At 32.7% G+C, this 14929-nt stretch overlaps 1 protein-coding gene across 1 annotated transcript; it reads right to left on the bottom strand.

Moving 5' to 3' along the window:
- LOC143230225 (BTB/POZ domain-containing protein 7-like) lies at positions 1–13260 on the bottom strand. The gene is given in 9 exon segments (XM_076463375.1): positions 1–359; positions 824–1149; positions 4675–4843; positions 6867–7192; positions 8264–8339; positions 9594–9802; positions 11906–12092; positions 12094–12335; positions 12367–13260. Coding segments are annotated over 9 exon segments (2409 nt in total). The 5' UTR covers positions 13121–13260; the 3' UTR covers positions 1–239.
- Positions 13261–14929: the final 1669 nt, after the last annotated feature.

The raw sequence follows: 14929 nt of genomic DNA, 5'->3' as shown, positions 1-14929 counted from the left end.
AACTGAAACCATATTAACCTTTATACATTTTTGAAGTTTTATATTTACAGGTGGAAATGTTGCAAATAATTTACACTCACATATGTGCCATCATTTTACAAATGATGGTGGATGTGTAAAGCAGTTGAATTTCGCAGACTTAGGCCTCTGTACTCGTCTCAGACCAAGTTAATGAAATAAATTACATAGTCTTTAGAATATGACTATTAACCACCAGTATCTATAACGGAGACTTATTCTCAAGACTGTACATCAGGATTCTTATCTGTTGCTATGTGTATCTTGCCCAGTGCTGTTGTTGCTATAGCAATGTCTGGAATGTTACTACGCAGGTAGCTTGTCACGTCTCCTCCTGAAGCCTGAAAAAAAAAGCAAACAAAATTTAAAAGAACAAAAATAAACAATAATAGTTACTCAAATAAAAATCTACAAATTGCTTGAATTTTGACTATAAAAACTACTGTATTTTATTTATTACAAACTGATATTTTTGCAAATAATTCAAACTGATGAGATTCTATTAAATAACGTGTAGACAATAATAAAACAAAATTATGAAAATTATATTCACATATAACTTGATATGTGGTCTGATAAAAATCCAGATTTAATCTCAAACATAACCTGAAAATTTTAAGGTTACGAATGCAACACTAACAAATACCTTTAGCAAAATACTTTTCAACAGTGTTTAACAATTTTCATAAAAACATCAAAGGTTACATGTGTATTTATAACATTGCATGTGAAATAATGTTTTTTCAACTGATAAACATAAGAAATGAAAGAGGGTCTTTAAACTGCTGTTACTGCTTGACCTCACCTGATAGCCCCATTGGACTTCGTGAGAACCATAATCACCAACAAACGAACTGAAATTCCCATCAGTTCGTCCAGGTTCCTGGTGCACTGAACACGTTGCAAGTCGGTGGTCTCCGTCATTTAGCTCCTCAACAAACAGATACATTGGTCTGTGAAGTACCTCAACCACTGAATCTGGTAGTCCAAATTCACGAACAACTTGAAGTTGGATCAGTTTTGTGGCCTCATAACGAACCTGTTTATAGGAAAATGCTTGTCTAGCAGTTTGAGAATGTCGTAGTTCTTGTTCTCTTTTCCTCATTAATCTTAAGGTAGCATCACTCGGAACTGAAAATTAAAACAAGTACCAATATTATATTCATAGGAAGTTTGTCAACTTAATAATCTATCAGATTACATATTTCTAGTACAAACCAGAAACAATTCTATGAACTTCAATTTACTGAGCAGTTTGAAACAATAGTAGAAATAGATATCATGTCCATAAGGATTTGAAATTGAGGAACCAACATTTGAAAAGATAAAAGTTTATTGATGGTTCAAATGAGTAATAAATGTACATCGTTTCAACAAGATTATTAGGCATCTGATGATGACATAAATTTGTACATTTACAATTAAGTTTCTTTCATTACCCATTCAAGCTGTCTCCAAACTTTTATATCCATAAGAAGTTTGTCAAACTTGATAATTTATTAGATCATCAGCCTCTGGTATCAAATTTAGAACAATTATATGAACTTAAGATACTGAGTGGTCTTAAAATAGGAAAATTAAAAAGCAACGTGTCAACAACTACATGACATGCTACTTACGGCAAGCCTACTTGTTTCTGTGACATGTCACAGGTGAATGAGTAAGTTTTCCTATTGTGCAAAATATAGCACACCTTTGACAAGTTCCCTGGAAAACTAAGGTTGTATTATAAGGTATTATTACCCTCACCCCTGGAGGTTATTGCAACTGGGTCCATTGTGTGTATGTCTGCTAGTATTTCTTCATGTGCATCTCAAAAACTAATAGAACGAAGTACACAAACATTTTACACAAAATGGGAAGTCAGTATGAGACAGTCTTCCCCAAAGTTGGTCGAGATAGAAATCCATATCTTGTTCACTTCGAAGTTTGTTTTTTTATAATAGGAAATTCTCACAGTTTAGGGTTAATAAATCTGTAAAGTGTAATCAGATTTGTACCAACTTCACAGGCACGTTAAGGTTGAGAATCATCATCATGCTACACAAAACAATCTGGATCATTGATCATTCTGGATCAGAGAAGGATTTTCTGAGTTTTCAAAAGAGAAATTTATGTTATCCATAACAGACACATGCAACCTCAGAAAGGAGCAATGAGGCACAGATGTGCAATCACTGTGACAATTCTTGTTAGCTCCAGTACGTTCCATCTTGAGGACATAAATTGAAAAAAAACTGCAGTTGTTATTCTACAAAAATACTTTAGAGTTAAGGTTTGTTTGTTTACTTTTATGCAAACAAATTTGTTGAAATCTCAAATACTGATTCTGGTTTTATTTCAACATGCTCAAGAAAAAAACAACTGTATTTATAAATTTCTCGTGTTTTTGTTTAGCATAATAAGGCACTTGTAACCATGAAGAAGAGAAGTGAACAAAACACCCCAAGTTGATCTTGTCATCTGAAACACCCCAAGTTGACCTTGTAATCTGAACATCATTTAGTTTTATTGATTTTCATATAATCACATCTTTGATTGTCATGACATGATACATTTGCCTATATCTTAGCCTTGAGAAGTCATACACTAGTGTAGTATTTCCCAAAGTGGGTGCTGCAGCTCTCCTGGGTACAACAAAGCTTTTTCTGGGGTGCCACCAAAAAGTGGACCAAAAATGAAGATGCTGAATTAATTTTAATTCTAAGTAAACAAGAAGCCAATAAAAACTATGTTGTATTAATTAAATGATACATTAAGTTGAAAGGAGTTTTACTGTTTTTAGTGCAACACTGATTTTAAATCACCACTCTAATGTTATAAGGTTGGGGGTGCTTCAAACTTTTATTTGAATCAAAAGAGCTGCACACTAAAAGAGTTTGGGAGCTACCATACTAGTGACTTGTTCTATTCAGTTGTATAAACCAATACCAGTTTCCAGTGGAGATTTATGTTGAGAATGAAATAAAAGCTTTGATTGATGATATGTTGCTTGAAGAAAAGAGCAGTGACAAAACTCACATAAATAGCACATTTTAAATAGGATTACCACTAATTCACAGATTGTTCAGTTAGTGATCCTTGTATCGGGATAATGTTTAACGAGCCTAAATATATGGTTTTAAATAAAACATACAAGAAACATAAAAAACTGTACCTGTGTTACTGGATTAAGGAATTCACACTATTTTAATAGAAGCATGTTTATCTATAGATTCTACTTTTATAAAAGTTGTTAGAAATCTTTATATTCCAAAACTATCTCCCTGCACTTAGGGTAAATAAATCATTGTAGGTGTAAGTAGACGTGTTGGTTGATGTCATGTCGCTAACTAACACACAAGAACATATTCACGTCTCATGATTTAAAGAATACAACAATACTAAGCTGATTTGTGCTTCTGAGCTCTCAAGATGTAATGTTTGATAACAGCACATTGCAGTGGAATTATAAAATAGTTGTACAAAAGGTGATAATCCTAATTTCAGGTCCATCTTTTTTCTGTTACAGTTAATAAAATGTAAGTCTGAATTCATAGTTTTACACTCTTCTGAATTTGAACATGTTATGAATAAATTATGAGAAGTATGGGAAATAATGTGAAATTTAAGCTTTTTATTACAAATGTTAGGCCTATTGGTAACTCTTTGCTCAACACTTGGTCAACACTTGCTACAATTACAATCTTGATTTTTTTATAAACTTGAAAAAACTTATTTTATACTTTACTTAAATAACAATATTACATTATGAGACAAAAAGAAATGTTTTCATGAGTAAGACAAAGTAGGCTTAGCCAAAGCATTTGACTGTATTACGTTTCATTTCACTCACAAGCCCACTGCATTAAGCTTTGTTTACCTAAGACCTAAGTATCTGTTTGAATAGGTAAAAAATAATAATAAAAAAATAAAGAAATACACATCAGTGAATACAAAATAGTTCAAAACTTAATTACATATATTAAATGAAATATAATTATCAACAGTTATCAAAGATACAATTTACAAACTTATAAAATAAAAAAGTTATAGAGACATTTTACCACAAGGTAGGGAGACGTAACAAGCAGCATTTAAATTTACAATACAGGTAATCATTTTTAAGTGCTCAAAAACATAAGTCAAAATAAAATATTATTTAATGTTAAAAGCTGCAAATTCATACAAATATCACATATAAAGATAAGATATATTATCTGCACAATCTATATAATATATGAAAGTTATTTTGAAAGTTACACCATTTCACCAATTACATTTCTTATACAGATGTGTCAAAATGATGTCCTCAAGCATGGTATAGTTAAGTACTATAAACAACATGTTAGAACATGCAGTTATCTTCTAACTGTTAGTTTGAATAAATGGTTATACATTTAGATAGTTGAAAAGCTACAGACAAAATAATAACAGTGTGCTTAGTGTGAGTTCTGATTTTAACAAAAGATGGGATTTATGTGACAACAGTTTTCTTATAGCCAGGAAGATATATGCTAACAGTGGCACAAATCATGGGTCAATGTCTTACAAATTACTGTCTGAGAAAGGTTAAAATCTAAGTTTTAAGCTCAAGCATCAGTGAAGTGCTGCCATCTAGTATGAGCATGCACTTAAAAACTTAACAAATTTGACATCTCAAATGATCAAACATACCTGGAACATTTCCATCCAAAAACTCAATACCCTCTGCTGAGTCTGTTGTATGAAATGCAGAACTTCTGTTTTGATATACAGAAAGTCTGTCTCCTGTCGGCTGACACTCGGCATTATGTGAGGAGGTCCACGGCTCCAGCTCTCGAGCTGAGTGCTCATCAAGCCAAGCCTATTAGAACATCCAAGTTAAGTAGTAACTACAAGTAATTGTGAATTTTTGTCACGTTATTTTTACCAACACTTTTGGATCTGATATTCAGAGTGCACAATATGAAAAAACATGTATCCCATACCAATAAATGTCCTCACAAATCCCTAAAATAACCAAAACTGTACAAAATGAGCAAAAATTGTAATATCCCTGATAAGAACTTTGAACTGTAACATATGACAAATTTTTATCTCTTTTACTGGAACCTCTTCAGGTCTCCAGCAAGAAAAGTGAAAATTCTAAAGCGGGAATAAATATTTTTATTTTCTCTACTGATCAACTGAAGAAGCCACTATCACATGAAATATGCATTTCAAATTACAAAGTACAACTTTACTATATTAATTTTCAAAATATCTTAACTGTTTACTAAGTGACAAAACAACTTTCAAGTTTGCCATTTCACAGTACAATTTTTATGGATAGAAAATATTTTAATGTAATCAAATCTTACTCATGTAAATACCTAACCCAATAAGAGTCAATGTCCTACTTTTAGGATCCATCTTTAAATTATTATAAATTAAAAACTTGTGTAAATTGTCTTTCCAGATTGCATTAACTTTGAATTTTTTCTATACATAGATGAAGGGAAATCAATATTTATTTATAATTTCACTGATCACTCTACTCTTAGATTTTGTTGATATCTGTTTGTCTGTTTTTGAATTTCATGCAAAGGGTTATCTGCACTAACCATTCCTAATTTAACAGTGTAAGACTAGAAGAAAAGCAGCTAGTCATCAGCACCCACCACCAACTCTTTGACTACTCTTTTACCAACAAATAGCTGGATTGACTGTCACATTATATGCCCTCACAGCTGAAAGGACAAGCATGTTTGGTATAACAGGGATTCAAACCCGCGGTTCTCAGATTACGAGTCGAGTGTCTTAACCTTCTGGCCGTGCCAGATCTGTTGATATTTGACTTGACATTACTGTTTGATGCTTGGTCACCTGCGTGCTGCCTTAAAGAATTGTTTCAAAATTAATTTTTGTTTTAACCAGTGTGTTTTGTTTGTTAAAACAACAGTTTTTTCAAATTTCCAAAAAAACATTATTGTTTCTGGCCCTTAATGGATTAAATCAAATGCTCAAATATGTAATTTTAAATTTCAAAGAGTCTGTCTTTCATCTTCATAATTTGATCTCTAACAAAAAAAACTTCTAATACTTTATTTTTGATTCTACCATTATTCAACTTTAACATCTATGAAAGGTCAAGAAATATGGGTTAAACAGGTTAATTTGATCACATTGTATAACTTTCCAAACAAGTAGTTCTGTTTTTTACTTACAGGCCCACTAACTAACAATGTTTTTTTTTTAAATAATAGCTAAGCTAAAGAAATATGAAAATAAAGGTTGAAATACAAAAACTACAGGTTGTTCTTCATCAATATTATGTCACATTTCACACTATTAGCACAGAAAATAGTCAAAAGACTATATACCTATATGTAGATGTAGATGTTTATATTTCATGCATTGTAGTGTAATTCATTATACTGCACAGTCATTTTATAATAAACTGTGCTAATCTATCATTATTCTTTCTTAACTGTTCCAAGAATCCCCTTTTAATATAAAGATACTGTAAATGCTTACAACAGGCTGTTTTTCCATGTCAGCACACCTAAGACACATCTTTTATTTCCTTCAGTTGGGTAGATGTGGTGACCCAACAAATGATTAAAAAATAACTTTAGGTACTTCAAACAACCCACATGTAAATCCATGCATTAAATTCAAATACAATCCCATACACATCTATCAAGTTACAAACAAGTACTCTATGAATACATGCAACACACAGATGTTTATGTTCTTACACAGAACGTTTACAAACTAAAAGTCTAGGATGTTAATATAATGATTTTTAAGATTGGGTTACAGGTTTCAAAATTTTCATAGAGGGCCTGTGAACATCAAATATGCAGGTATTATGATTTAAGATTTTATACGCTGAGTAAGTTTACCCGAGCTTCTTCCACATAGGGAAAAAAGAGTCTTGGAAGGCTTGCTGGACCTCCTTTCCTTCCATGAACCCAAGATGCTATTTTATGATACACTCCACTACCTTGCACATGGTCATCATCCAGCATGCATGACGGAGGGGAAGGAAACAAGCCTCGTTTCACAGCATTCGCTAGCAAATCACTCTCTGGGGGCAAGATGTGATGAACTCTTACAAAACAAATCAAATCAGAGATGGTATCTCTTAACTCAGCAAAGCAGAAGTCTCTTCTTCTGGGTCCCTTCCGACCAACCATGTATACTGGTTGCGGAGTTGCTACTACTGGTTCTAAAAAACAAAAAATAAATTTGTTTTGTGTATCAACATTTTTGTTAAAAGATATTAATTATAACAAGATTTATTTTATTCAAAACAGTTTGGTAAGAGGTGTGATCACTTAAAAACCTTGTTATTTATATCCTACAGTTTTAAACCCTTCACTTGTAAGACACCATGACAGATGCTCTGAGTGAAAGAAAATGTACTACAGTTCACTGAAATTTTATTGGGTTGATGTATCCAAAACTGAATTTATGATATTATTGTGTTTTAATAAGATCTTTAGATAAAAGACAATAAACAAATCAAAAATAATCAAAATGATTCATAACAGAACTTATCCCTAACCAGAGTCAAAATAGTTTTTGGGAGGTAGAGAAAGTATAGTAACTATTCTTGAATACACCTCTCAAAATTACAAAATATTCCATATGCACATATACAACTTATATGATAGTAAACTATTTCAGCTGGGAGTCATGAGCCATGAAACAGATACAGGATTTTGGTATCTTAACTTACATGGTACAATGCCATTGTTAACTTACACGGTACAAACATAATGTCACTGTTAACTTACACGGTACAAACATAATGTCTTTGTTAACTTACACGGTACAAACATAATGTCATTTGTTAACTTACATGGTACAAACAATGTCACTGTTGTTAACTTACATGGTACAAACAATGTCACTGTTGTTAACTTACATGGTACAAACAATGTCATTGTTAACTTACACGGTATAAACATAATGTTATTGTTAACTTGCATGGTATAACATAATGTCATTATTAATTTATATGGTACAAACTATCCTCTTCAAATCCATTATCTGTGATTAGTGTATGCATAAGGAATTTATAACTTAAATGTCTTTTGGAATATTTGAGAAAGTATAATCTTTAATGACAAAAACAAAGTTAAACTTGCCTTCACTGTTTAATAGAAGTAAATGATATAGAAATTAAAAACAAAGAGTAAAAAAACTTTAATGTAAAAACATCACACTGGATGCTTCTCTGGTAATGTGTTTTTTAAATACCTACATCAGTAATGCATAATGTAAGAGTAAATACCTCTTTCTCCGCCTTGCTTACACAACTGAGCTTCACCCCATCGAAATACTGCTTGTAAAACCTCCAGCTCACTCGCCTGGAATACACACAGAGAGAAAATTACAGTATGAATACTGTGTGTGAAGTGATTTTACCCAAAATACTGAAATAGCTGAAAAAGGCTAGTAACTCAGTCTACCAAAAATGAAGACATCCACTCAGTAAGACAAAAGATGCAAGCAACTAGAGTCAGCTTATCACGCAAAGATGAATCTAGCTATAATATGATAGCTGTTTGTCTGTTTACAAAAGGAAAATCTGTCACTGAACCAGGCCACCCAAACCTCAAAAATGTTGATATTATTTCTTCTTCTTCACAAAACATCCAATAATAAAATTAACAGAATTTAACAAAGGCTCAATTGAATTAGATTACTTCTGACTTGAGGCAAAATATAGGACAAACAAAATATCAATAACTGCTTTGTCAAATTAAACTTATAATAGAAACACTGGCATATCTAGTAGTGAAATACAATACTACCTGTAAATTATCTACTCATATTTCTATATGAATTAATGTTACATTTTGCACACATTCACCAACAGTTAAGTTACTGGAGATTAACTGCATGCAGCAACTCATTTTTAACAAGTTAATGCTAAGCTGACAGTTAACATGGACAGGTAGGGCTTCTAAGTTCACTTCAACAACAGCACTGACCAGTCCAGCACCTCAATGTGAGAAATATATTTGGACAGATCAGTGACAAGAAAGCCACTTGCACCATTTGTTGACCAATAAATATTTCCTCGTTAGATTCAACTGTGCAATTAACTAATTACAATGAAATACTTAAAAATAATGAAACAAAGTTTGTATCATTCTATAACAGTTGTTATAGGTAACAAACCCACAGATACATCTTTTTGGATTTTAATCAGTATGCAGTATTTTTGATTTCTTCATTAAAAGTAGTTCAAAACAAACCAATAAAAGATATTTATATACTGGATCTAAATGTACAGAATCTCTTGTCAAGAGATTCTTTAGAGACATCATCATATGAAGATTCACAGTTTATCGCTGTTAGACAACCATGCAAACAAGGACATATTTTTAAGCAATGTTCTATTTAAAGCTAGGAATCAGAATATTTTTACCAAAGAAAATGACTTCAGGGCTGATTGCTAATCAGTAGCCAATTTTGATAGTGACACATTAGATAACTATTATCTAGGTTCATAAAACTTAGATCCAACAGATCAAACAATATTCAATACAGATTAATACAACCAAAAAGTAAGCTGTACAAGCAAATCACGTTATTAACAAAAATAAAAAAAACACCTGTAAAAAATCTGATGAAATAGCTTCTTTAAGGTGATGTTTCTCTAGATGAACAAACATTCCAGATGCTACCAATGTTGAAAACTCTTCTCTCAAATAATTCATGGCTTGACGGTGAACCCACTGTGAACCATGTGGCTGTTCACTCCACTGTAGAATATGGCTAAGATTCTCCTGGCTTAAGTTTTCTATAAGTAGATCTTCACATCCTGTAAGGATAAAAAACATTAACCATACCTTAAGTTATTCTTAAGATAATTTATGTTCATCCATGCTACCCAATCATCTGTGAAGGCAACATCTTTTTATATTTTGATTTTATGTTGTTGTACTTTTAAATTACTATAGACAATCCAACATGAAATAAGAACAGTACACAGGTACAATGATTTGCACCATTTTGTGGACACATACACAGTCCTTGAGGCAGCTTCATACATCAGCATCTTATATTTCTTTTGTTTCCATTTTATGGACTGTTGGTCTGTGTTGATTAGGAAAATCTTATAGACCTAACACTAACTGAAATAATATGTGACCAGCAAGTTTAAACATTTCTTGCTCAAATATATTAATGCATGAAGTTAAACAATATACTCTGATTGAAAATGTTTGTAAATGCAGCACTTCAAATGCCTGTAAGATTGCTATAAAGAGTTACACGTACTTGGGTATCTATGCTATTTCCAGATGTAGACAGCAACATGGCAGCTGCCATAGTGTTAAATTTTACATAGAAGAGGTCTACATAAATCAGTTTTCATCTAATGTAAGTTATTTCAATAAAAAGAAAAATTGTTCAAAATATAATCCTGTTATTCTAAACATTTTGGGACCAGCTGCTATTAAATAATACAAAATGTCTATTTAATACAGAAATACATCATTGTATCAAATCACACAGCATGAGAAACAGATGATTTCCTGAAAAATAAAGGCTCCATTTAAATGTATATCTTTCCCAGTGGTGAGTGTACAACACCCAATGGTCACCTGCTGTCAATGGATTAAATTATGTTATAACAATGCATAACAACTATTACCCATCTTATGTGCATGTAATTAGCTACCTGTCTCATTTACAAAGCATTAAAAATGTAACTGTAAAAGCATTATTCACCTAAAGACCTACTTACAATGGTGTACTTGTGTTAATTATTTACTGTTTCAAGAAATAAACAATTAAACAGCCAAAAATGTTTAGATGGTTTTGTCCAAGATAAGTTGGATATGGGACTTCAAGAGCTATAACTAGAGCTATGGGATTAACTCCATTAACTAATAGCCTATGAGAATTTACTCCTTTAATCAGTGTCACATAAAATAATCAACCAATCAAAATTACCAATCAAAATTACCATTCCTGACTATCACTGTTTTTGATTATTTTAACACTCCTACGAAAAAACGTTTCTAGTCCTGATTTCTCCAAGCCCATTCCCCTGGCTGGGGTTTCGCTAGATAGTAGATAGGGACAGTGGGAATCTCGTTAATCCATTCATTAATGGATTTAAATGGCAATTTCATTTAAATACAAAATTATTAGCCTAATATTAATAACCTTTCAAGTTGCTCTGGGGCCTATTAGGCCCCACTTTTCATACGAGTGTTAACTACCAAGTAATTGAAATACTATTACGATTTCTCATTAATGTTTTCAATTAATTCAAAATTATTTACTTTAATCTATTGGTGTCACAACTCACAAAAAAAATGCCCCCCAGTGGTTCAGCGGTATGTCTGAGGACTTACAACGCTAAAATCCGGGTTTCGATACCCGTGGTGGGCAGAGCACAGACAGCTCATTGTGTAGCTTTGTGCCTAATTCAAAACAACACAAAAAGAACCAACCAACTGAAATTAGTATTATTAATTATTAATCATTTTTGATTATTCCAACTATCCAAATTCCACATGAGAATAATAAATTGGTCAGGCTAATAATTATTCAATTAGCAAACTACACTAATCACCCAGTTCTAGCTGTAACATCCCATTCCTAGGTCAAAGGCAATTATACAACTTAATTAACCATTGAACAGTGGAAATGTTGTAGTTAGCAGAACTAACTGGCTACTGTTTAAGGTTTAATAAAATATAAACTGACCTGATACTACTCACTAATGATTTAAAAGTACCAAAAAATATTCTGTAAATTTGTATTTAGACCCAAGGCTAAGAAATGACATTCAACAGACAACTGTTATTTTGTAGTAAATAAAATCAACTGATTTGTTAATACTAAAGTTGATCATGAAGTTTCACTAACTGGAATTATCTACATAGCATTTGTATCGATAAAAGTTTCTTACCATATACGAGGGAATCCATTTCTAATAGCTGTGCAACTTCATACAGTTCCACCAACTGGTTAACAAGTGACTGTTGGTAACTACGTGCCAGAGAAGAACTGCTTCCTTCAGAAGATGTTGTATTATTATGTTTTTCTGTTTCAGTAAGCAAGGAAAGCAAATCAAAGGTATCACAATATAGGGCAAAAAAGTAGCACTTTTGCATATCGTCTGGGTACGACACCATCGTCTAAAACTATCTGCATGACTGCTGGTTCCTTCACTTCAGTGGACCTCTTCTGGTATCGTTGTATTACGTTACGAAAGAAGGGTGACCTCGCTGCCAAAACTACCTTATGGCATGGTATTTCATTCTCTAACTCATGTACCTGAACATCAGGTGATAGACCTACTTTAGCAGTTAAACTACATGATGCTATGATGCTGTTTTCTCTTTTTAAAAGAGGTTCCAGAAGAATGACGGAACACAAGACAAGCATCAGTAAATAGTCTACTGGACATTAAGTATTTCATATCTTCTTTGAGAGGATTAGGGATTCCAAACTGCTCACTCAGTTGTATTAATGTGTCGACATAGCCTTCATATTTTTCATTAACGGACAGCTCTCCCGTATAAAGATACTTAAGTAGTTCATTAAACATACCAAAGCTAACACCAGGAATATCAATTTCAATGGCTACCTGACTACCACATGACAGTGGATCGTACAACATTTCTTGAAAGAAAGGGCACCTCACACACAGTATTGCTCTGTGAGCTGGAAAACATCTCCCTTTGTATATTAATTCAATATCAGGGGAGAACTTACTTTCGTAAATGATGCCCAGGTCTTGCTGACAGCTTCTAGTGGCTGGACGGGCTAAATCTGCTTGTAGTGCAAGTTCCCTCAGTACAATTTGTGCTTCATAGTGTTCTACAAGCAAAGCAATATCCCTTTGGCTCCATTCTTCTAAAAATTCACGAAAAACCTGACTGTGGTCAAATGACTTACTTGTTCTACATTTCCTAATAAACCTCTTTCTTAAAGTAGATAACACAAGTGGTGCTGCCTTACGTTTCTTTTCCTTTCCTATTCCAAGTTGAACACCCAAATTTTGAGTCAGGTCTGAAGAGAGATTACTGGATCCCAAAATAGCAGCACTTGATTCACTAGATGTTTGAATGGATGACATGGAATCAGAAGAATGATATCCAGTTGATGACATTGCACCCATTTCAACTTTTAAGAAAAGTAAACCACACTCTACTTTTCACAAGATTCAAAATCTTCTGACATCTAAAGCCTTGCAAGTCCTTGTATCATTAATTCAAATGATATCACAAACACAGATGGTAATTACTGTAAATATAATGTGGCATAGCCATATAATAATGTTAACAGTAATAACAACATTGAAGGCATTTGCTTAACTCTTAAACTGTATACCACACACTTTGTAAGCACATCCATGGCAATATGCTATCCATATAAAAAAAAACTGAAGTTCAGTCTTAACTCCCAAGTTTAATTTATACATATACTACTGTCATTCATGAATAAATAACTATAGTTGCATTACTGTATCTTGGTTTTCAGTTCACAGTTTAGCTACTACTAGTAGTACTACCAATATTTCTAACTTCTATTAAATCTTATTCTCAATTTTAACAGCTAACCATACTTGGAATTTCAAAACCTTAAACATTCGTCTGAAAACACAGAAAGACGAATCAGAAATTTCAGCTCATTACAGTGTATTATAATTTGATATATATTATGTTCATGACGTACAGTTATTGGCTATTTACCAATAATATTAATAGTAATTCTATCAGTATCAATAACAGTGAAAACTCTAACGAAAATTTCTCTCGTATGACTTAAGTTTAGACACTTTCCTAAAAATCTCATTCTACGCCCAAGCAACTATATCTCGTTTTTTCTAAGTTAAACTTGGAGGAATGGTATCATAAATTTTCAAAAGATACATATTGAAGTACACTATACATATTACCAAATATATAGCTAGATTTTCATACAGACTAGATACCCTTGTAATTTAGCAACATGAATACGAAACTAATAGAGTGAGGGCGCTACAGAAAGTTGTTCTCGTCGTTTTTGTAATATGATTAGGCTTTTGTAATATAACAAAAAAGGCACTAAAAGTTTGAATGTTATTGCCATAGATATTTCTTCGCTCATATTTCTTTATAAAACAGCAGTAAGTTTGTGTGCTTACAACGCTAAAAGCCGGTGTTCGATTCCTGACGGTGGACAAGCAAAGAGTTCAATGCGGCTTTGCTCTAAAACAAATAAATAAGTAGTAAACCTTTTACACACACATAAATTACTTTTCATAAATTTTGTTTCTGACAAAATTTTCTTAATTTTGTTGAACCTGCGATCTGCAGGCAAACTTGAGTTGAACTTCCTAACCATGCCAGACCTCCACTGGAGCTATTTAGTAAACAACAAAGAAAGTGTATAAAGTATTGTTTGTGTAAGAACTTTAATAACTTATTTTGAATCTCAGTATAACATAAATATATTTTTCTCAAGTGCTAACTTGAGGTTAGGTGTGAGGCGTGACTAGAGGTTAGCATGACCAGAGTACGAAACCAAAGACTTGTGCTTCGCTTCTCATTGGTGTATAAATGCGCCGGGAAATTTGGATGTATAATCTCATTATTTTTACTTACCTTTATTAAGACCGAGAACCTTGTTAACATTATTACAATCAGAGGCGTCGCTAGGCACTGTTACTCTGAGTCCGTGCTCTAACTGTTTGTTAGCTTGTTTATTTGAATTTAAGCAGAAAGTTACACAATGGGCTGTATGTGCTCTTCTCATTACAAGTACCAAAACTCAGACTCTAGCGTTATAAGTTCGCAGGCATACACCTGTGCCACTGGGGGAATAATTCCCCAAATTATCAATTGATGTCTTGAGAAATCAGAATAGAAAACTATGTTCTATATCATACTGAAACGTCGATAATTCTCGTGTTTACGGGCTTTGAATATTTTAAGCACTAGCAAAG

This window comes from Tachypleus tridentatus, chromosome 10 (assembly GCF_004210375.1).
Source record: "Tachypleus tridentatus isolate NWPU-2018 chromosome 10, ASM421037v1, whole genome shotgun sequence".
NCBI lineage: Eukaryota > Metazoa > Arthropoda > Merostomata > Xiphosura > Limulidae > Tachypleus > Tachypleus tridentatus.
Note: the sequence above shows the minus strand (reverse complement) of the source record. Positions and strands in the feature narration are given on the sequence as shown.